The 24,099-nt window shown below is 41.2% G+C and overlaps 1 protein-coding gene across 10 annotated transcripts in view; it reads left to right on the forward strand.

Moving 5' to 3' along the window:
- FUBP3 (far upstream element binding protein 3) overlaps positions 1 to 24,099 on the forward strand; it is a 42,514-nt gene continuing 18,415 nt past the window's right edge. For 5 of the 10 annotated variants that reach the window (XR_003252906.1, XR_003252909.1, XR_003252908.1 and 2 more), the window contains exons 1-8: positions 5 to 91; positions 7,349 to 7,454; positions 14,638 to 14,671; positions 16,614 to 16,663; positions 18,275 to 18,346; positions 19,486 to 19,543; positions 22,160 to 22,322; positions 23,203 to 23,301. Coding sequence is in view for 4 of the 10 variants with exons in the window: in XM_026062123.1 (XP_025917908.1) it covers positions 5 to 91; positions 7,349 to 7,454; positions 14,638 to 14,671; positions 16,614 to 16,663; positions 18,275 to 18,346; positions 19,486 to 19,543; positions 22,160 to 22,322; positions 23,203 to 23,301 (669 nt within the window). In the remaining 6 variants the exon portion in view is untranslated. Of the gene's footprint in view, positions 92 to 7,348; positions 7,455 to 14,097; positions 14,149 to 14,637; positions 14,672 to 16,613; positions 16,664 to 18,274; positions 18,347 to 19,485; positions 19,544 to 20,175; positions 20,299 to 22,159; positions 22,323 to 23,202; positions 23,302 to 24,099 lie in introns of those variants that run through there. The other 5 variants (XR_003252907.1, XR_003252910.1, XM_026062124.1 and 2 more) reach the window with 3 other exon arrangements.

Consider the following 24,099-nt stretch of genomic DNA (forward strand, 5'->3'; position numbering starts at 1 on the left):
TGTCATGGCGGAGCTGGCGCAGGGGCAGAGCGCAGCGCCCGTGGGGATCAAGCCCGAGGGGTTCGTCGACGCTCTGCACCGGGTCCGGCAGGTAACCGCCGGCTGGCGAGCCCCGCCGCGGGGCCGGGGGCGGGAGGAGGCCGCGGCACCGCCGCTAGGCCGCGGGGCTGAGGCGAGGCGAGGAGCCGCCGGGAGGGGGAGGACCGCGGCGCCGCTGTTCTCTCCCGGGAGCCCGGGGCCCGAGGCCCCTCTCAGCCGGGCCTGGAAGGGCCTGGGGCTGGGGCTGTCCCTTCCGGGCCGCCGGGGAGGGGAGCAGGCCGTGGGGCGCCCGGCGGAGGGGCTGGGGCGGCCGCGGGGCTCTCTGATAGTCTCCGTACCGCATGGCTTGGGACCGGGGCTTGTGACACGGCAAAAACACTGCTTCTCGGGGAAGGAGGCAGTTTCCAGCCTCTCCTCTGCCAAACTGCATTTTTAAACTTTGCAATGGGTAGGGGTGAGCTATCGCTAATTTGTTTTTTAAACAGAACCTTAATTGTGCTCTAGACTAGTCAATAGAAACTCTAACAGAAGGAAAGTCTTGCTTTTCCTCCTCAGAGGAAGAGGGAAGGGAGTGTGAATTACTCTCCAAAGGAATCTCAGAGCTTGTGCAGTGCCAAAATGGAAACTTTAGAAGAAAGACCTGAACCCTGCAAAAATCATGCTCTTGTGTTTAATATAGGATACTGCAAACATTTGTGTGTTCTGAAGGTTGTGAAAAGTGGCTTCAGAAACGAGAAGCTGTTGCTTGGCAAGCTCTGCTTGTTGTATGGATTTTGTGACTGTTCATCACACTTCTTGTTCCATGTTTATCGCAGGTGTTTATTCCATCCTTGAACAAGTTGCTCTTTACTTGTGCTTAGTAACCACATATAATATGTAACAAGGAATAATACGGCTCACTACTAGGACCAAGGCCCACCTGATGCTTGAAGACTCTGACTTTATTGTCTTTCCAGTGTTACAGGCAAGGTGGGAGAATCTCCTTCTGTTGCCCAGACTTCCTTTCTTTTTTTTTTCCTTTTTTTTTTTTTCATTTAACTGAGAAGCTCCTGAAGAAAGTAAGCTGGACCATAAGACCTTTCAAGTGATCGTTCTAATGGAACTTAAGTGGCTTATGGTCGCTTATGGTTTGGTTGTGAATCGGTATGGCAGTAAATGCTTGTTCTGTACTGTCTTCAGTAAACTGTACAGAAGCAGTAGCTGTTGTAGATGAATATGTTGCCCCTTTCCAGAAGAACACACAAGCTAGTTTGCTCTTCACCTGTTGATTTAAAGCCTTATATCTAAGCATACGTATTGCAGTATGTAGCAGACGAGTTACATGTTAGCTGTGTCCCAGATGAGGCAACATGTCACATTTTTCAGTGACTGACAAAGTGCTGTGGCCTTGATGGTATGTGATGTCTGAAAGCCTTGCTATTAGCCCAGGATTACCTACTTGATGCAGTTGAAGTGGGAGGTATTGCAGCTGTGTTTGCCTTGACTTGGTCCTCTATTACTGAAGGCCTCTAATTGCAAAAATATCTCATTGAATATCTGATAATATTTTCTGCCTGTTAGCAGTTGAATAATCTTTGAATAACCTGTTTAGAAAGAAGAAAATAATTCATTATTCACTGATCAGTTGCAGCTTGTTGAAACTATTTTGTGAATGTACCGAAAGTGCCACAGTATGTACCATTCACCTGATCGGTAACGGGTTGCATGTTAAAGTGGAACGCCTAGGACTGTGTTAAGCTGAAATGCAGAGCTACCTGAAAATTGATTCCGATCTGTCTTGTATGGTTGCTGTTGCCAAATTTGTAGGGAAGGTTAAGGTGCCTCATATGTTCATACATGAAGGAGATAGAAAAATTCCATAAGCTTTTTACAGTTATTTACTCTCATTTTACTGATCTTACTGGTTAAGTTCATTGTACTTTGAATATGTTGGGTTTCTGTGAGCCTACACCATAAATTAGTCTGAACTGAAAGGCTTCAGAACCTTCAAGGCTGCCAACTTCAAGTGAGGCACTATAGCGTAGCAATCTCTGTGATATCTTTCTCACCGAAAACAAGCGTGTGAGAAATGTGAGCTGTACATGTGTTCTCGCGAGTACAGTGGCCTACATTTTTGTGCAGTGAGTTGCATGCTGCCTGCTGAATGTGATTTTCATTAATATTTGTGGGATGAAAAGACTCATTTGCAAGTGCAAAACAGTATTCCGCCTTTATTTCCCTTCCTTCTTTTCTCCTCCCCCTAGAAGTGCTTGATTTAATCTAGTTCTATAGAGGCTTTGTAGGGAATTAGGTAGTCTTCTACTGCCCAAGTATTACAGGACTAAATAATTGTCATTAAGGACTTGTTACCAAATATGAATTAAGATGGTCTTAGTTCCCCAGTGGACAGATATTTACCTCAACAAACCTAGCAATTTGCGATGAACCCTTTTGGCTGAGAACCAGCTGGGATGCAAAGGCACTTACCCCTAACGTTTCTCTGGAGGTGATGGCAGAGTTTTCACTGAATATGTTTAAAGCTATTATTTGCCTGAGCTACACTGATGTGGTAGGTAGATGTCACGTTTTTTGGTGCTTATGACCAGTGTCATAGCCTTTTCTTGAGTATTCCTTCTGCTCTAATGGGGGAGTAGAGGAAGAAAATTTCAGTCTTAGTTCTTGTTTCCCCAGCTTGGGTATGGCATCCCTGGTTTGATATCTGAACTCTTTCAAAGTTTAATCTTACACTTAAGACTAGTAATCAAATTTACTAAATTCAGTTCTCATGAGGGCCATAACACTAAACTTGAGCTATAGTGTATAGTGCTTAGTTATTAATAATAACTAAATTATTCAGGATAACAAAGACTTTCCTGATCAATCATAGTAACTGCATTCTTCAAAGACATTGGGAAGTGAGCTGACATAAGAGCAAGAACTCTAATACCTTAGAAAGAAGTAATACGTACATTGTTTTTGATGTCTGCAATGGATTTGCTTGGACTTTTGTATAGTTTTAAATGTTTGAGGTGTAATAAAAAGCATTTTTTCAAATGAATGCTAAGGCTTTGAGGTAGGCTGTCCTGCTTCTTCTGTACCAAGTCCCATTTGAGTGGATTAACTTTTAGCTCATATGTAGTGATTAGTCTGTATATTGAAGCAGCTGGTCTTAAGCAGGGTGACTTTTCTGTCGCATTTTGGAGTGGGGGGGACGGGAGAGAATGTTTGTTCTCCTTTTGAGTAATGGATAGGAAAATAAGCAGAACTCAGTACTTTGGACAAAAACGAATTTCTATTGGATAGTCTTTGAGGCTTGTTCTCGTTGACAGAACACTGTCTTGCTTGGTTCATAACTCTCTCCTGTTTTCCTTGGCAGTTTTATTTTCAGTACAACACATTCATCTGCAGCGCTAACTGATTCCCTCTTCATATATGTCCTTTTCATAATCTGTCTTATGTACTGTCTGAATCTGAATGTCTGGGAAAGATACAAAGATGATGTAGTGTGTTGTCTTGGGTACCTTGGAAGCAGGTGAATGGCCTGAGACTTACTGTGAGTTGTATCAGGTCTTGCATGTAAAATCCCTTTTTAATATCAGGCTTCCACTTCTAACTTTCTGCAGGGAGAAGGAAGGGTTTAAGACTTTCTTCTCTTTATTCCCTTTTGGACTATTCTTTCAGATCATCTTCAAATAGTTTTAGGGCAGGTATTTGCTATTACTGTAGTATTTAGAAAAACCACCTGTGACATGCCACTTAAAGAGTTGTGGATGTTTTCCCCACTCCCTGCAGTGCTCTGGAGAAATGGCTGTCATGCTAAGTTGAGTATTTTGCTTGAATAATGGGAAGAGTAACAGAAGCACTAGAATTGTCTAAAGATTCAGATGACAGTGCTTCATTTTTTTTACATCCTGCTAATATCTGGAATTGGTGATATTATTAGTTGCTGTTCTTTTGCAGAACAGCATGGAAAGCTTCTTCCCAGAAGCTAGGCATTTCTTTTGAAAGCTGAATTCTGCAGATACTGGGGGTGTGGGTCTTGTCTGGCAAATAAGTTTGATTTCAGAAAGTGTTTAGATATTGTACTGTTTTAAAGGGGGTTAAAGGTATAGGAGGATAGAAATGCAAGATATAGCAAAAAAAAAAAAAAAAAGGTACTTAAGAGTAGAGCTTTCCATTTGCATGAGTGGCTTCGTTTTATCTTCCTCTTAAATTGCAAAGCTCAGGCAACTTCCCTGTGCCCCCCTGCCCCCAACTTTACCATTGCAGTTCTGTAAGTCAGGTTTGTACTGTGTCCTTTAAACTGTTGTTGGGAGAGACTGATTTGAGGGGGATTCAGTGCAGCAACAGTTTCATGGTAGTGATGCTTTTTCCATTGTATTTTAGAGCTCAACAAAATAAATGTGTTGGGTTAAAAAAAAAAAAAAAAAAAAAGCCTGACGGCTGACATGCAGAGGGACAAAAGTGGTGGCTAGCAGTACATTACTCAAGGTCATTTAGTCAGATAAGGGCTAGGTCTGCTTACTTTTGCTGTGTTCTAACTTTTGTGCTTATCTCCCAGCTGAACCTGTAGTAAAAACTGAGGTTCCCATTGTAAATTGAACATAAGAAGTTAAAACTTGTTTTAACTGCTATATCTATTTTAAAAGCGTAATGCTTAATTTTGCAGGGTATTTTTCGTACTATAGTGACATGGCTTGTTGTCTGTGTGTAAGCCAGTGGCAGCTGGGAGGCTTTAGAGATAAGGGTATAAGGTGGGTTTTTTTAAGTGAAAATGGCATTGGCTCTCTTATTTTGACCTTTCCTTTGAGGGTTACATACAGGGGAAATAGTTGTGCAGTAGGCATGGGTGGGATTTATAATACTCTCCTGTTCCAGGAGCCGACAGCCTTAGTGCCAGTGATCTGTTTGTTCGCACCTTTGTGCTTCATGCCAGCTTCCTTCTGTAGGCCAGCTTCGGATATCTACAGACTTTTCTTCCCCCTGAGTGTGGGATGTGTGATTACAGATCCAAACTATCAGCTTACAGTGCTTTCTCTCCCAAGTAAATAACTACTAACAGGAAGAGAGTTCATGAAGGGCACGTTAAAATCGAATGTTCCAAAACATGCCAGGGTATGTTACAGCTGACACAGTCCCTTTCGTGTAAGTTTGGATTGTAAGTTATGGCATGAAAGCTGTTAATAGATTGTTATAAATTATTTTTAAAACTTTATTTTTCAGTTTTGAAATGGTCAGGAAACATCTATGCTCTTCGTACCTTCATTAAACTCCTCTGCATCCCAGACATACGGGGGAAGCACGTGGGTAACGGGCTAGAATTGTGGATGGGAGATAGCATTCGACATAAAAGCAGGGCATCACCTGACCCTTCATAGTATGGAATGGATATGGGCTGGTCTGTGCTAATGCTTTCAGAACTGTATTTCTGTGGGCTTATCAGTTTTTGAAGATGTTGATAACCAAGATGCTTTTCATCAGAAAGCTTTGCTGCATGATCACTGTGCTAGTCCCTATGCTAAAACTAGGTTAAAACTGAACATCACTTCCTCTTTGATGGGCTCTATGTTGGCTTCACCTTGGGTTTAACTGTCCAGTGTTATATTTTCAATTATTCATCCAAAAAACTGTCAAAATCCTGTGGGTAAAAGCRGGAAGTCAAGATTGTATTCTCAAGGTCCTGGCATTTCTGATACATCAAGGTGGTTGTCTATCTAAAGGAGAACAGGAGGGAATGGAATATGAGAAGAAAATAGTCAAAACTTGGAGCCCTTTTCATGCAAGGCATAAAAGAGAATGTTTTCTTTTCTAGTCTCTTTCTAAAAGCAGTGCCCTCAATCCATAGAGGTTATTTCAAATAGCGTTTTTTCACTACCCTGTGGTTCTGAATCTTGGACAGTTGTTTATTCCACTGTAGCAGTTGATAGTGTCAACAACCTGAGTTTTTGTAGCTGTCTTTCTGTTGCAATAAAACTTTAAAATTTTAGAAACACCTTTTTGTCATTTGCCCTTGGCTTCATTTAAAGCATATCTGTATAAAATGCTTTTTTCATCTATTCTTATTGCTTATTCTCTGTTAAAATCCCAATTATAATATAGTGATATAAAAATTGATTGGTGTGAAAATGCTTGATGGAAGATTTAGTTCAGAGGGGGAATAAGCAGGAAGAACAATCAGACTCCTAATAAAAATCCTGTTCAGTGATTTTCGTTTTGTTGGGAGGGGAGGAGAGCTATGTAGAATACAACATGCTTATATTTGTTCTGCAACTTCTTTATCTTGTACTTGCATATTAAAGCAGGATGTCTCTCTGTAGGCAAGGGGTGCTGTGAGACTTCAGTTTGCATGTCCCTGACGGGTATTAATTCAGGTGCAGCACTGAACTAATGCGCCTTTATGGTTTCCATACCAGGGTTGGCTTGCATCCAGTTAGCTTGGAGTGCAGGTGAAAGAGCTTACTTCTGTCAGCATCCATCCATATAGATGTCTCCCAAATGTCATTAGAGATGAGCCTAACTTTTCACTGTTATTAAATGATGTTTATATCTCTCCACCTGTTTTATTTGCTTAACTCAGTACTCTTGCTGTGATACCTGAATGTCTCTTCTTTCCTGTAAATGTCCTTATTCCGTTTTAGCTTGGCAGAGAATGGTTATTACCCCTGCATAAAGGTTGGAAGCTGAGGAACAGCCAGTGTTAGTCATGTTTGTGTTATAATGACCTCTGCAGGAAATTGAAACTAATTCTGGACTAATAGTTTGCCCACTAGCTTATTTTTCGTACAGTAAACACAGGGTAATCCAGTCTCTTTAAGAGGGAGATGCCAGACCTGTCCTTGTGGTGTGTATTTTCACATTCTCCTCCCCACAGTCCCCCCAAGCTGATGTGCAAGTGTGCATTTCTAAATTTCTGGATATGCACAGATGCAGCAGAAAGCCTGTGTCCTCCTACATGGCTATGGTGGTGGCAGCTTCTCCAAGACAAAGTTGGTTGGCTTGAACTCTCCTTGTGGTTGGATCCTGCTTCTCAGCTGTCCTTTGAATGAACCAGGCTAAATATAATATTCCAGGGAGTAAATACATACTCATGACGAGGAAGGGGAGCTGGGTGAATGCAGTCTTAATGAAACAAATACCAAAAGCAAACAGAAAGCTGTTTACTTTACAAATAAAGCACTGCTTTCTTGCAACTGTGTTATAAAAGCACCTATATAGAAAATAACTGAGAGAAAGCTGGACTGGGGTAAATGCTTTGCTGGAAGAAAGAGTTTAGCTGTGGTAGCTGACACTTCAGATATGCTAATCATATTTTTATCATCTGCTTTTATAGATTGCTGCTAAAATTGGAGATATTCCTCACTTGAATAATTCTACAACACTTGTGGACCCGTCAGTCTATGGTTATGGAGTGCAGAAACGGCCCCTGGATGATGGAGGTAAGCCGGCTATGAGTAGGCAGAGAATCTTGTGGATGCAGTTTCTGAAATCCATGTATGGAGGTTGTTATCTTCTATAAGGACAGCAATTACTCAGTGCGTTTGTGTGTGTGTGCGTATAAATTGTATGTAGGATTCCCTGTGCTGTTTAGTCTTATCAGATAGCACAGGGCTCCTAGGCGTTAATATTCCTAATGTGAAGCAATTCTGTGTTAGTTTACAAACTCTGGAAATCGGCAAACTAACTCCGTAGTTTAAATCTTGTTCTGTGGTAGTGCCAAGGTGGGGTCTTATTGGAACTGTGCTGGAGCTCATGCACAGAGTGCCAGATGCATAATTAAGCTGTCCTTCCCTGCCCTCCCTGGTTTTCAGAGAACAGGCAGCATATAGGAGCATGTGTCAAGTATGCTTCTTTTCATGACTAGAGTGGCCACACTCTATACTCAACTGTATGTTGAGTATATGTCAAGAATTCTGATTGCTTAGCTTTGTACATGAATTTTAAGGAGAAAGAGTGGTGATGGAAGTTGAGGCAAGTTGGAAGGAAGCTTTCCATATTAGGCCTGACTTTTTTCATAATTATTTTTTATGAGGATTCTTAAATCTCTGATGCATTTAACACTGGCCACAGCCTAAGAGTAATTTATTGGGTGGATCATATCAGATAACTGTAATGAGTTAATACTGTATGAATTATTAGACCTTTAAAATAAATTATTCATTTCCTGGTTTTGGCAGGAACAGCAAAAAGGTTAGAACAGGTGTTTTCTTTTTTTTACAAATCTGTAATGCTGTGCACTGTTACAGGAAGAGTGTTTACACTGTTACCTGCTGCTGTATAGAAGCAAAGAGTTCACCTTTTCCTGTGGTTGGTTATCAGAAAAAAATGGCCATGTTTTCCTCCTCCTGTTTCCTCTAGTGTTTTTACTGACATAGAGAGCCCTGCAGGGTCATTCTCTCCCCCATAAAATATGTGCAAGACCGCTGAGGAGGTAAGCGAAGCTTCGGCCTAAGACTGTATCTTGAAAGAATTTTCTCTGTTTCTGGCCTGATGCGAAGCTATGAAAGGCAAAGGCTGAAAATACTTCACCTCTGCTTCACGTTCTGAAAAGCATGCTGGAGCATGGAGAGAAGTTTCTTTCATCTGCAGAGTCTGGCTTGCTATCATTACTGTTGTCTGAAAACATGCCACAGTCGGCTTTGTTTTCTGGTGTTGTGGCTGTACTCGAGCAAGAAGCTGCTGCTTCTTTGGTTTGATGTTTTAGGAAAGAATGGGTTTATATGGATCAGCCCCTGCACCTTGTATCTCAGACTGGAGCATCGCTAAGTCTGTGAGAAGCCAGAGGCCAGTATATGTTGGTATATATGTTGGTCTTCTGTATGGCCAGGTGCTGTGCTGTCAAGCAATGAACTGTGAAACCTTGCTGTGCTTTTGTGATCAAAATAGACTTGTTAGTGTTAGTGTCTCATTGCTAGGCTAGATCAACTGCAAAGAAACAGTTTGCAGGCATATTTTAGCCTTTTCAGAAACAACTGTCCAGTCATGGATATGATTTCAAAGAATGTTGTCATCAGATGCTTCTTCCATTCCAGAAATGCTGTGGGAATAGAAGGTGTAGATAGGTCCTATTTTGCCATTGATTTTAAGAATATTTTATTTCAGTACTAATTTGATGAATGCAGTACAGTTTTGAGCTGTGTCTAAATGGCTCAGATCAAATGGTTATATGTGAAAATGAATAAAACTAGTCTTCTACGAACTAATTGTTCATAACATTAGTCCTACCTATTTCTTCACTGTTTCATCAGACTGAACTGAAATGAGAAATCTGACTTTTTGGCAATATCTTTTTTAATGAACTTCTAATATGCAAAATGGTCGTAATGCTTTATGACAGCAAAAGTTAGACTTTGTACCTAAAATTTTACTGGTGAGCCCTATGACTTGCTGAACCTTGCTTGCATTGGCGCAAACCGTATCCATGCAGTTACAATCTGTGCTATAAATTGGTTTCTGCTGGCTTCTCACATTGTGATAGATGATTCCATGTAGCAGGTGTCATTCCTAGGTGAGGCTTCAAGAGCAGCTGCACTCTTGAGTGTTGTATTTGCAGTTGTTCTTCCAATGTAGAGACCTACAGGTGTTTGTTCACCTGCATTTCAGCATTGGGCCTTGTTTCTAGCACTTTTTCAAGTAGCTCCAAGCACTATATTTGCCCTTGGATACCTCATAGATGTGTGTAGGTTTTACAGCTTTCTCCCACTCCCTTCCCAAAAATCTCATTTCTCTGAGATCGCAGAGATCAAAGTAGTAATGCTGTTTAAAGGTTTGAAATTGAGCAAAGAAATCAGAATTGCCAGGCAAGGAGCAAGTACCTGTTCTTTCAGCTTTGGCCATCTTGGGTTTTATTTCTAATGGTATTAGTAAATCTTGTGCTGAAATACGATTGTGATGAGTTCCCCACTTCAGAGCAAGGTTCCTCCTGCACTATTCTGTAGCCATATACCAAGGTGAGTCGTGGAAGGTGCAGAACTGCTGCCTTGCCGAGGACTTCTGAAGCAGCGTCTCTTGCTCTGTATTTTGTGGTAGGATCCATACTTCAGTCATTCACAGGCTATGTGCTCCTGCTGCCGTGGCATTATAGACTGCTTGGTCTTCAGGCATCTGGAAGGTGGCAGTTGCCTTTAGTAGGACACTTACCTTAGGAGCACACTCACTGTTTTGACAGTCTTTTTAGTCCTGTGGTAGCTGCAAACCAGGGAGAGTCAGGCTTGCATGCCCAGGCTTTTCTGCATTTTCTGCTCTCTATGAATCAAGGTTTGGGGACACTGTTGTCAAGAAGAGTTTGTTTATATTTTTACAGGTGCTCTAGTGCAGGGGCTTGATACACTGTTACTCTGGATAGCTTGAAAATAAACCTGGGGGTAAATTTCTTGATTGTTTACCCCTGTACACTGGTGTTGGTGGCTGTGTGCAGTTCTCACTGCTTCCTTTCCCTCATGAAGAAGCTCTTGTGCTTTTTAGAAAATTACTTCTGTTCTTAATATTCCTGGAAAAATTGGTTCCAGGGAATATGAAGTATTTAAGGTGAGAAGAGAACCGTGTTTCAAAAAATCTAATTCTCTGTCTGTTTTTGTAAACAGCTGCTGGCATGGCTGATTGATGTCAGCTTAGGAAATGGCCTTAAGAAAGGCTGACAGTGTACTGGTCAAAACAAATTCAGTTGCTTTTAGAGCCTTTCCAAAAAAAAATTGTCATTGTATTGGAAACCAGAATGCGTGCAAGTGTCTTTGGTACTTCCCTTAACGTAACCTTAATCAAAAACAGAGAGCTGCTAGGATTGGCCCTGGTGACCCGGCCTACTGGTATTAGATGAAGCTTGAGACTGATGGTTTCTTGTTTTTTGTTTGTTTGTTTGTTTGTTTTTCCCCAGTTTCTTTATTTCCTGTCTCTGGAAACAACTTTAAAGTAATCCTGCAAATGGTTACAGTGCAGGGAGGAGAGCTGGTTCATTTGTACTGCTAACACAGCAAGTTGTAGTTGGCATTTATATGGCCACTTATATCAGTTAATGTTTCTCAGTGAAGTGACCACTGCACATGGGGTTAGTTCTGGGGCGCAGAGAGACCTAGTGCATTTTGCTGTGGCTTGCTGCAGAGGATGGATCCCAGCCCTCCTGTTAACGGCCAACTGCTGCTGCTCCTGGCCTTGTTTTTGCTTAATGGGTCCCTCTAATTACTGATATGATTTAACAAGTTTATTTAGTGTTAAACCGTTCTTGAAGAAACAGCTTCCTTTTGTTAAAAGGAAGCAGGGTTCTAGTCTGCTGGAAAGACACTGATTCCCCAAAACTGAATGTTAGCCTTTGTTGCCCTATTTGGGGCTGCTTTGAAGAAGTTTCCAGTGATGTAGACAGGGTTAAGAAGCAGTGTTGTAGCTGAAGGCTGAGGCATCCTTTGAGTATGGGGAAACAAAGATGAGAGACCTTGGAGGAGACTTCCCCCCACCTTCTCTGAGCTTCTGTGGTATATCCGAATACAAAGGCAGCCTATTTTGTTATAATAAAATGTGATTGTAGTAGTGCCTAGTAGAGCTTAAACACAACGTGATCCTATTGTACGTAATACTTCAATCAAAATGTTTTCAATGAAAATAGAGTAAAGGATGGGCAGAAGGAAATCTTACCCTTCTCTTACTGATGGGAGTTAGTGGTGGTGCTCCTTACTGCACCTGTAGCAGGAGACTGGCCAGGACAGAAATCTAGATCTCCTGGCAAAAGGTTTAGTTTATCACCTAAAATGTTAGTGTTCTTCAAAATTGCAGATTTACAGTTCACCTTTGTTTTATTTTTAAATAAGGGAATTTAAGGGAAAAAAAAAAAGTAGTGATTCGCAACAAAGGCAGACATTTAAACTGATTGGTTCTTGACCATTTAATTCAGGAAAGATCTAGCCATCTTTAATGATGAAGAAAAATTAGGGTAATTATCATCCCTTTGGTCCTCTAAAATTTCTGGTGATCCCATTTTGGTTCAAAAGTATGAAATGCAACCCCGTGTTCTACTCCTCTTCCAGAGGTGTGTAGCTGTGATTTTATTCTAGTCGTGGAGATACTTTCTGCAAGATTGTATATTCCCACCCTGCACATTAGTTTAGTGGGAGGCACTACTCTGTTTTATGGGGTGGAAAAAAAATCTGCATTTGTTTTGAGTGTCTGTTAGGTAGAATTCAGTTAAGGTGAAGCCTAAAGCAGGGTGAAGAGTTATCAACCAGCAGGTGCCATTAACAGGAAATTGGGCTGATTTTATTCAGTATTTTTCCTTATTTGCAGTAAAATGACTGCAGTTACAGTTAAATTGTACTCAATAGATGTAAAAAGGGGGAAATACATACGTGGCTTGTCAGAGTTCAGCCCCCCTCCCTGGCATTAGGAGGGAGATGGTGGAATAGAATATCAGCTTTTAGCATTGCAGCAAGTGTGTTCTGCCCTAGACTTGCCTCTATTAGTCTCTGTCTTTCAGAGCAAAATGAGCATGTTAGAGAAGGAATGAAACTTTAGATTGTTGCAACCAGGAGCTACGTCGTTTCTGTTTCCCCCCTTAAAGAGAATGAAATCATGCCTGGCTTCAAGCTGTATAACTCTCAGTTCTCTCCTCATGCCTTACTTTTCAGCTCTTGGAGGGGATATCCGTGAAATGTGGAAGAAATGATCTCATGTACAAGTTGTGGCTACAGGCTTAATATGGGTTCTTTCACCAATTTGTGCAACAAATATACAAAACGGATGATATTTCTCTTGGGTGGTGAATGGCTTACTATGTTCATAAGGTACTTGAAATGGACTGGAGGTCTTATATCACATATACGTAAAGCATTATCTGCCTAAGCAATTTGACCTTTTGTGCTCCTACGACTTCCCTGTAGAAGTTGTCTTTTCCAAGTCCGGGACTGTGCTACAAAATGAAGCCTCTTCTGTCACATACATAAACTTCAGGAATTGATTATTGGATGTATATTTGCCTCATAATTTGTGGGCAGTGATCGTAGTGTAAAAGACTGCAGAGAGATCTGTTTTGGTGAATTGAAATGTTAAATGGATATTTAAATATAGCCTTGTAGTGTTAAGGGCACTCCTTCTGGCATCTTGGGCGAATGAATGGCCTAGTCCATGGCTAGGGCAAACCTGTTGTACAGTAATAGCTACAAGATGTATTGCATACAGCAAAAATATTCTGAGTGCTGATGGGGACAAGATGGCGAGATTCTGAATTTCTGTTGGGTCATACTTGCTCAACTCTGCAGCAGTAGCTTATCAGCTAGAGCAAATATTCCCCATTACATCACCCACCTTTTTCAACTGCAGTATTGATAGTTATCAAATTAGAGTTTTTTATATTCAGGGTGAGAATATGCAAAGACAAATCTAAGGGAGTCGATAACACAGCAGTTGTCTTATCACTGAGCTGGAGAGAGTAATAAAATATATTTGCTGTCAATATTTTGATCCTGAACTATTATTTCTGTTGTGTGTCTATATCTCAATATGTTATTGACTCTCTTGTCTATTTTATTTCTTTGAGTAACGTGTCTGGCCATAAACTTTATGTATTTTTCTACCAGATTTGGAGAGTGTGAGATGCATCCGTTTTCTAACCCTGACAGCTGATTGCCAATTTATTTCAGGTCAGAGAATGTGCAGGTTGCTGCAAGGTAGTTTGAAATAGCATCTTTATTATCACAGTTCACATGTTGTGGGCCAGTTTCATTTGTTTTGCTACTTGGGCCCTCTGGGCATGCAATATAATCTTCAACTGGTTGTTAGGACCAAATGGCCTGTTTCTTAGCTGATTTGCTGCAGGCAATGTCCAGTAGGAAGCCCAGCAGGGCAAGTGTTCCCACTTTGCATGATTTGGTCTAATGATATTTTCCCCAGTAACATTTGGAAGAAAGATTTAATCTATGGGAGTTGGGGTGAAAAAACCCTGTTTGGGGGTTCTCGGTTAGGGAGATAACCGCTAATCACAAATGGACCACCAGCTAACATTGCAGGTATGGCTGGAATGTGTGCATTCAATAAAATGTGTTTTAAAAAAATACAGTTTTGGTGACACAAGGTTACTTAACAGACCTATTCCTTTAACAGGTCTCCGTGTAGGTGGGCTCCATGGAGCACAGATAAGAGATACAGAGAGAAGTATGTGCAAGTGATTTCTAATGCTTTTTTGATTAGACTAAATCTCTGAATCTGCTTGGCTTTTATTTATTTGTTTTTTAGTATATAACAATCTGCTTGAAATTACTCCTTCCTCTCTCTCTCTCGCTCCCCTCTCCCCCTTCTTCTCTTTCTTCTTCTTTGGGCTTAATTTGGGAAGGAGGGAGGTTAGTTGCAGGGATTTGGATTTGGGCAGGCAGGATTTTCTCCCATGACTCTCAGCATGGGGAGACGCAGATCAATTTCCTATCCTGTGTTCAGCTGGATGCTGCGTTACGGTGCGTGTTGATCAAGAAATCCCCTCCTGTTTTGTACCACATAACGCATTCATTTCAGCCACTGAACCTAAATTACTGTTTTGCTTTTCTTTCTTTTTTGATGAAATGGTAAGAACTCTTTTTCTATAGGGATGAAGTTAGTTTATCCGTGCTAATGCTTTGATTTTTTTCCTTTTTTCTCTCTCTGCCACAGTAGGTAACCAGTTAGGGGCCCTGGTACATCAAAGGTAAGCAGTGGGTTATGTTTTATTATTTATTGATCAATTCTAATTGTTTATTGATCCACCATCTGTAGTAGTGTTAGGAAGTCAGAGGTTGAGAATGTGGAGAAACTGTCAGCTTGGGTTTTCTCCAGACTGGGGTTTCTGCTAACCCTTTAAGGCTATTTGCTGTGATGAAGAAAGAAGGGTTGAACTTGGGTTTAGTTCCTGTAAATCTGTAGGACTGAGCAGAATAAATTCTGCTCTCCCTTTCCCCTGCCTCAGGAAAAAAAACAAAAAACTGGCACTTTGACAGGAGTCAGAAGTATTAAACAGGCAGGTGGATTTTTTTAGTTTTGTTGATCTAATATCACCTGGGATGATTCCCTTGATTGTTAAAAGTGGTTTGGGGAGACTGGAGCAAGTCTGAGTTATTATGCAGCATGTCTTATCTACCACAGAAGTAAAATTCTCATGTTTTCTGGAATCCTTCTCTTATGGAGTTGCCTGTCTTGAGCAGGAAGGGCAGAACATTTCTAAAGCTAGAATTCATATTTGGGCTAATGGTAGTTTGTTTCCATCGCAACCARCAGCTTGTTGGGGGCCTCAGCAGAAAGGGCAAGGAATATACACAAGGACTGTAGAACCTTCCGTATTTCATGGTGATACTGTTAGGCTAAAGTTAATGTCCAACTAGGGCTGCGCAAAAGGGGATGGCAGTCTTGTCTGCTCTGCTGCTGCCTGCCACCTTTGTTCTGCCAGCAGTGATACTTATGCCAGGAACTGATCAGGCTGAAAAGCCTGGAATGACTTCTTTCTGGTTTTGATGGTTGGCTTTCATCTAGATTAGTTTCATTGTCCAGCTGCAACTGCTCCTCCGGCACAGGGAGGTAGGCAAGTAATGCGGGACAGGACGTTTTGGCAACAGGCTAGGTTTATTCCAGATTAAAATGAATGTAGTCCTGAACCTCCCTGTAGCATATGGGAGTCTGCGTTCTGTTGCGGATATGGATAGCACTGGCATCTGTGCTGGGGAGCTCTCAGTTAGTGGAAGGTATTTTATCTGCAGGTTAGATGGTGAAGCCTAATGGGTGTTTTATACCTTCTCTAACTGGTGTAAAGCAAGTGATGGGATGGATTTAATTTTTCTCACCAGAAAACTTAACACTGAACTTATTCTGAAGATGTTTCATTGCATTTGAGAGTGCTGGACAAATTGTATATGGTGCATATTTCAGTCTATGGAATTTGTAAGTTCTATGTTCATTGTGTTGTATTTTCTACAAGATACAAATAATTAAGCAAAAAAACAGGAAAGGTAATTCCTTTCTACCTCTTGACTATGTTTAGGTCTTAGGAAATTGTTTTGAGTGCTGTGTTTTGAGGCACAGACACACTGAGAAAAGTCCAAAGAGTGTTAGGCTTTTAAAGTCTTGAGATAGTAAGAATTCAAAGGATAATTGAAGATAGCTTTTATAAATTCCAGAGAAAAGAATGATAAGGACAGGCAGGCAAATAATCTACAAATGTCAGAGGAGTCATCCTTATCAGGTTTGGCATTGGTTAGCTCTCTTGGCAAGAGCATATCAAGAAGTAGTAGGCAGTGGCTGTGACCTGGAAGGTCTAGGCTAAATATTAAAGAAACTTTGCCATTATTCTGTTAAATCTGTCTGGAGCAAGAAGGCAAAAAGAGGTTATTCAGTCAGCTCCACTGAAGATAATGGAGAATAGATTGGAAATGTATTCAGCGTAGGAGAAATTAGATCCATTCTCTCTCCAGCTAGGGCATGGAGCAGGTGACCCCTGAGAGGTCCCTTCCAAAACGGATGATTTTGACTGTGACGTAGTGTTTACTTGTCTGTGCAAAATCCTTATATGCTGTTCCTGGTTTCCATGACAGGACATAGTTGTCTTTCAAATTGTTTTTTGTAATGACTATTTGATTTTCTTCCTTTTTTTTTTTTTTTAGGGCTGTAATAACAGAAGAGTTCAAAGTGCCTGATAAAATGGTCGGATTTAGTAAGTATCTTGGATGCTTTTGATTTGTTTCTTAATATATATTCTGTGCAGGAACACTTTATTCTGACAGACAGAATAAGACACGCTCACAAGCTTTGTGTATTTACTGGCTTTGGATAAGCCTTGTCTGATGCCCTCTTCATAGGGACTGGATGATCTGGTTTTAAAATCCAGGTGCAAACTGCGTGGAAAAGCTTGGTGTCTCAGCAATAAGAGCAACACTGTGCGGTACTGGTTACTGAGAGTTGTAGTGGTTCTCTCCCTTAAATTCCAACAACCGTAGCATGTAAGCACGTCAAAAGTGAATTTATTTTCCCTTCACTGAAACATTACTTTCTTTGAATATGTAATAGTGTGTGAGTTGTGGGAAGGAAACAACATTGAAATGTTAAAATGAGAGTTGACTCAGGGCAAGTTAAACAGAATTTTAAATCTTCTATATGTTTACTGCAGGGAAACAACCAGCATGCATTGCTCGGATGAGTTTTTTCCTAGATTTGCATTCCTGATACTGTTCTTTTTCATGCCTGATCCTAATTTCTGTCTTCCTATGGATGATCATTACTTTTCCTTTCAATGGCACCCTCCTGCTGTTGTGACTATAGTGATTGCATTTACTCTTCTTTCACTAAATTTTCTGTGCATCTCTTCCAATTTGGTATACAGAGAGTAAAAAGGAAAATAACAGACCATGATAATTACCCCTTAGTGTGTGAAGTTTTGTCCTGACTCTAAATAAGCTATAAAACTGTAATTCTGGAATTCCTGTATAGGAAGCCCTCTCCTCCTACCCGACCTCTTCATTTATTGGTCCTGATACCACATGTTTGGAGGGATATCGGAGGGGTTTTGTAGCTCTGTGAGAAGGGAGCCTGGATGCTCTACTGGTGCATCATATATGTATTAAATCTAATCCTGTTCAGGATCAGACAGATGTGGGGAGATGGCAGATCCACAGCTGAGAGATTATTCTGTGGGAGCATCTTGAGCCAGGCATACCCGTCTGAGCTGGCAGTTGTGCCCTTCTGCAGTTTGGGAAGGACTTGAATGATGATGGGCACATACGTTCTCCTCAGTATGTCTTTTTGGTGAACAACTGTTTGCTGATGCCAGAGAGCTAAGGGAGATGAATATTCGTTTTCACTTAAAGTTTGATAGAGCATTTAAGTATTTAGGAGTTCTCTTTGAGTACAGGCCAGACAAATAATGTGTCCTTTGAAAAGAGGCAGTAGATAAGAATTTTATAGAAATAAAAGCAAACAGCTTTGGCTTTTTTAGGACCCCAAGTAACTGGTTTATTGGTTCAGGTTGAACGAGACATACTAAAATGACTCTTCTAGCAGGGCTCAAACTAGAGCCTTTTTTCTAACCCACCATGTATTTTCATTTCTGTACAAGAGATTTTTTTTTTTTTTCAAGGAAATAGAATAGCTTTCAGCAGTATCTTACTGTTTTTCCACGAAGATATACTTGATCATACTGTGGATACCTGTTCTGCAACTGAGTGAACTGCTTCTTTATAGGTAGCCACAACAGAGTAAAACAGGGAGGGTGCTCTTCACAGTTACTCAGAAAAACAGCATGTTCTGATGCTTATTGAATTTGTTTCAGTAATCGGCAGGGGAGGTGAACAGATCTCACGGATTCAGGCAGAGTCTGGCTGCAAAATTCAAATTGCTCCAGGTAAGAGCCTCTTTTTAGGGTAGGTGGACAAGTTGTAATGCTGAAGGATGTTGTGTCCATTACATCAGGTGCCTTGCAATGCTCATAACGTGTTATCACCGTTAACAAATGCTATACTAGGCAAACATGCATGGGAGGGCTCTTCTGGGACTGACCTCTGTACTAGCATAGAAAACAGGTGTGTCAGGTGGTTTTGACAGTGAAACAATTAAGAGACTGTCTTTAACCAACAGATGGGTACAGTGCAAATGGACACTCCGTATTGTCCCTAGAGCAAAAATTGCAGCTATTTAGTTTTCTTCTGGTGGTACCTCTTTGTTCAGCTCTTGCAATTTGTTTTTGATTAGTCTGGTCAGCTTCAGGCAGAAGGCATTTCAGGAGGGTAGCAGCAGCTCTTCATACAAAGCACCATGCATTGAGGAGATGGGACCATCCAGTGCTCTGTGCTAGTGCTGCAGCCTGTTTGTGTTTGGGAAGACTGTACTACAGTGCTTTATAGGAAACTATGGGTGCTTATAATCTAGGTCCTTAAACCTCTCTCTAATTGGTGGAGCAGGCTTTGAAAGAAATGCAGGCATCCAGCAAATGGTTTTAAACATGTTGACCCTGGGTGTCTTTGAATTCATTAACATGTGCTGTGTGCAGAATGAGCATTTTCATCAGTACCTAACAGTTACTGAAGCAGCTGCTGTTTTTGAATTTTATATATTTGCCAAGAGTGTGACTTTACAAGGAAAAAAGCCACCTGGGGAAGTGCAGTCCCATGAAGTATTTAAAAAAACAAACAAACAAAAAAAACAACTTGTAGTCAACTTTAAGATGCTGTAAGAACAAGACTTAATTCTTCAGAAAGAATATATTTGAGTTACTGATAGGTAAATAAATACTACTCACATTTGCTTCTAGGACATAATTGTAATTTTGAGGCATGGACTTAGATTGCATCACACCACTCCATATTTTCAGGCAGCGGTTTGTTCTTTACGTTAGCTGTCTTTCGCTGCCCCCCTATTTAAAATTAAACTGTCTAGCCTGTGTCAGGAGTAAGCATTTCTCTGCCTGCCTGGTTATTGAAGGCAGTTTGGATGCTAAGAAATGGGAAGTATCCAATCCCTGTTGTCTTCTTGTTTCCTTTGTAGATAGTGGTGGAATGCCTGAGAGGCCCTGTGTGCTCACCGGGACGCCAGAGAGCATTGAGTGAGTTCTGATTTCATTTTTCTCCTTTCTCCTTCTCTCTCTTTTCCCTAATGCTGTGCTCTGTCAGTGGTGCTACCTGGTTAGCCACACCAGCAAATGTTGGCCTAGAGAAACTTGAGGGTCTCTGGAGCATAGAACCTCTTGGTCTGATCCTTTAAACTGTGCACCTCAGAGGCTTTTTTCCAGTTGCAGTTTGAACCCTCTGCAGAAATTCCCGTGGAATTCCCCTCCTCAGGGCAAGGTTGCTCTTAGGGCACCTAGGATGCAGTTTTCTAACTGCAGCTTTCCAGGATGCTGAGCTAAGTTGTTGAAGGGCACTTCTCTTCTCCCCTTTGCCTCCCTTCTCCTATTGAGATGACCATCCTTCCAGCTGAAGAAGGGCTGCATGAGGCCTCCAAAGCCTGTTGGTGCCACTCCAGAGTAATCTGGAGGTGTTGGTGCTGTTGCAGAGCAGCATGAGGCCCATGGATGTGCTTGCCTCTGCATCTCTGCCAGCGAGAAGCAAAGGACTGAACCAAAGTCTTGAATTCTGATCCCTGCATGGTAGAGACACATGGCCAGCCAGCAGGGGTTTCTACTCTTTAGGCCTACAGAAACTTTAGGGACAGTGTTTCCTCCCTCCCCCTTCCCAGGAGCTGAGTTTGAGACTCTCACAAACCAGTTGAGGACCTCCTGCTGGAACTGGATCCAGGATCCTCAGGCTTACAGGAACACACTTAACATATGGAGCTGCTCTTTCTCTCCCCAGCCTTTGGGTAGGTGGGTTTTTTAAAATCCATCTGGAAATCTTTGAGTTGCATTTGGTAGTGAAAATACATGGGCACAAAGACCGTCTCTCTAAAGAGAAGACGCTCATCATTCTTCCATTCCTAAGAGATCTAAGGGTACTGAAATCTCCTTACTCTACCATAATACTGCAAGCAGTGAGCCAGAATAAATATAATTGGCAAGCTCACATTATAGGGCAAGCAATGTGTTCTTGCTGGTATTGAAGTGCTTTTTTCCCCTTTTAGCAAAAGATGTTTCAGAACAAGAGCAAAATATTAAAAAGCTGGGTTGCCTGATGAGATGCAATTGGGGGATAATGGGGGAGACTTATAGTTTCTTTTAAGACTTAATGTTTCTGAAATATGCAGTTAAATGTGGTCATGTCCAAGGCTGTCTTTAAAAAAAAAAAAAAGAAAAAGAAAAAAAAGAAAAAGAAAAAGAAAGAAGGGGGAGGTGGTGGGAACACTCAGTTTAGGAAGCAGAATAAGGAAGGCTGCTGAGGACTTGAAATTAGGTGAAACTTTAATTTGCTTCTGTACTAAAATTGTCAACTTGGTTGTTTGAGCTACTTTTTCAGGCTACTTGGAGAAAAATAAAATGAAGTAAGGAAACCAATCTAGGTGTCAGACTGCTTTGTGAAGGATTTTCAGTGAGGAGTGTTTCCATTAGTTATATCCAGTGGCAAACTAATAGGTTAATTTCCAAACAAGCCCTTCTGATCTGAAACATGTCATGTATTAACTGTTGTAGCCTTTATATCATCACAAAAAGAACATTACGCAAAATGTAAAGGTAGATGAATAAAATCTGTTAAGGCTCTTTCAGAATATTTGAAATGAACTTCCAGAAATTCCACCTTTTGCCTTGTTTTGTGAGAAAGTCGAGAGAAAGTGGTGCTCTGATCTCTGCAGCCTTAGATCGTCACCCCTTGAGCTGTGAATGTCTGCTTGCGAGGAATGAGTTTGTACTATTTCTTCAAGGCTCTAGAGAGAAGAGTCCTCTTATATCAAGCCATGTCAGCCACCCTGAAGTAGGGAGAGGGGAAGACACTGCCTTAGGCTGAATAGGGAACTGCTGACTTTCTTCTGACTACCTTGAAGGGCTGTGGGAGAAGGGGAGGAAAGGGATATGTTGGTACTAGCACTTCCCAAGATGAAGGGAAGCCACTGTCAGTTACCTCTGACATGCTAGAGATTTTGGAGAAAGTGTCTTTAATCTCCCAAATGCTTTGTGTCTGTCTCTTCTCACCAGGAGTAGGAGAACCCAGTCTTTCACTGGTTGCTGCTGCAGTATCCTTGCCTCGCTTTCTGGTGTAGCTTCAGCAGCTGCTGCTTGGGGCAGAGACTGTGTTAGAACAGTGTTCTGGTGCTGCTGGTAAGAGCAGGCAAAGAAGAGCAAGGCAGTTACCTGTGACTGATCGGAGAGTGGTGAACCAACATGCTGTGTTAGTATCAGAGCAGTGTCTGTTTTGTCTTGACCAAGAAGGAGAGAGAAGCTTGAGATTTATCAGATATGGCATATATATATATATTTTATTAGAATTTAGAGGCTCTTCATTCACAATGTGCACCCCAGTTGCTATAGCTCAACTGTTATCCTTAACTTCGAAAGATAGCAGAGCATGCTGCTGCTCCTCCTTCTGCCTTCCCCTTTCAGAAATCAAACTSCTTATAATCATTTTAGGGGAAATTGTACACCAAAGGGTCAAAAAAACATTGTGCTAACTGTGGTTTCCTTCATCTCTTCCCTTCTTCTTTCCCCAATCGCTTCACATTCCAGTGGTTCCTAGTCTCTTCATCACATGGAACAATGTTGTCTAATGGTTGTTTCCCTCGATTCTTTTCCAAGACAAGCAAAACGGCTACTGGGGCAGATTGTAGATCGCTGTCGGAATGGACCTGGCTTTCACAACGATGTTGATGGCAACAGTACGATTCAGGAGATTTTGATCCCGGCATCCAAAGTGGGTCTAGTCATCGGCAAAGGAGGTGAAACAATAAAACAGTTGCAGGTGCGCAAGATGCATTTACTTTAGGGCTCTCTCCCCTACTGCAACTTCTCTAGATCAGCAAGAGCGTGCTGAAATGGAGAGCCTTAAATGCTCTRACCTTCTACAGCAGGGACTGTTCTTCTGCCTTCGGAGAGCTGGACTCAAATCCAATCTTGTGTTACAAAAGAAATCAGTTTGGCCTCAGCTACACATGTAGTGGAGTTTTGCCAGAACTGTGAAAGAAACTTGTGTGCTTTAGATAAAAATTTGGTGTGTGCTGTTTAGGAGGCGATCCTTGTAGCCAAGAAAAGGCTATCTGTAGTCTGCTTCTGCAATAGTTTTTAATGCCAGCCACACTACTGTAGAATGCTGTGTTTCTCTTTCATTACTAATCTATAATAAGGCTGGTGTTTGTCTTCCTCCTTTTCCCATCCCTCCCCTTTCTAATTAAACGTATCTTGTTATGTATAAATCTGTGTTTCTAGGCAGTCTTTATTCTTCCATCTTGTACAATTTTTTTAAAGAAAAAAGGTTTTCAGAAATGAACCTAGGCCAAAAATATAATTTTTAGAGTGCCCCGATTAGGCCTCTGTCATCCAATAATTTCAAGGCTGGTCAAGCAATTACTATTATATGCAGACAGCTACAGATTCTGGAAAGGGCTGAAAAATCAGTTGTTGAGGTAGAGGGGTTCTCTTTTTGCAGGGTCTTCAGGAGTAGCACACTTTGTCAGTCCTTTACGCTCTAGGACTGTTACTGAATTTGTGCTGTAAGTACCCAAGAAGAGCTAAGGTAGCTTCTGTAAACTTGCTGCTTTGACCTCTATAACGTTTAGTAACCAAAACATAGTCCCTAGCTTTAGGGACTCTACTTAGCAAAGTGCTCTGTGCTCTTTCTTCAGGAGCGAACGGGTGTGAAAATGATTATGATCCAAGATGGTCCATTGCCTACTGGAGCAGATAAACCCCTCCGTATTACTGGAGATGCATTTAAAGTACAGGTATGTAATAAAAGTGAGCTGTTGCCCCTGAGTACTGAGGAGTAGTTTAAGCACTAGCATATTTGTGAGCATCTAATGGTGCTAAATCCAACTGCAAATGCTATGATCCCTGCTGGGTTTTTTATTCTGTGCATTTACAGTCTGACTATTTAGAGCAAGTTAAAACAGGGACTAGCAAGTGTTGGCTTGTCTACAGCCTAACCTAGCTCTCACTTCAAATAGGCATTAAACGTGGGTAGGAGAAGAGCTGAGAAGGAGGGTTTGGAGAAAGTATCTTTGAAATGCTTTCCAATCTGTGAAGCAAAAGTTGTAGTGATATGTTACATAAACAAATGGGTTCTTAGTGACTAGCTTAACTATGTGTTTAAGAAAGTTTTGTGGAAGGTTTACCATCTCAGACAGCCAATTGACGCAGGTAATTAAAAAAAAAAAAAAAAAAAAAAAACCTGTAGCAACTCCTGAAACCAAGGGATTTGGTTAATATTGGTACTGCAGTCCCACTGTGTCAGGGTTCTACAAATATTTTTATGCCTGCGGTTCTTGCTTTGAAGCAAAAACCCATGATCAACTAGAGACCGCCAGATTTCAGTGTGATGGAAGTACTTAAATTTAAGAATTAAACTTAATTTGTGGCATGTTCCACTTCTCAGCAAGTGTCTATCATATCTTGCTAAGTATTTAAATCTAGTTTAGCTTTCCTCTCTCTAAGAAAAACAGTTCTATTTCATAGGATCTCCTTAATCACAAATTGCTGAAACAGTGGCTGCTGCATAGGCATGGTATGTTTGGGTGGCATTT

This window comes from Apteryx rowi, unplaced genomic scaffold (genome assembly GCF_003343035.1).
Source record: "Apteryx rowi isolate R43461 unplaced genomic scaffold, aptRow1 scaffold_19, whole genome shotgun sequence".
NCBI lineage: Eukaryota > Metazoa > Chordata > Aves > Apterygiformes > Apterygidae > Apteryx > Apteryx rowi.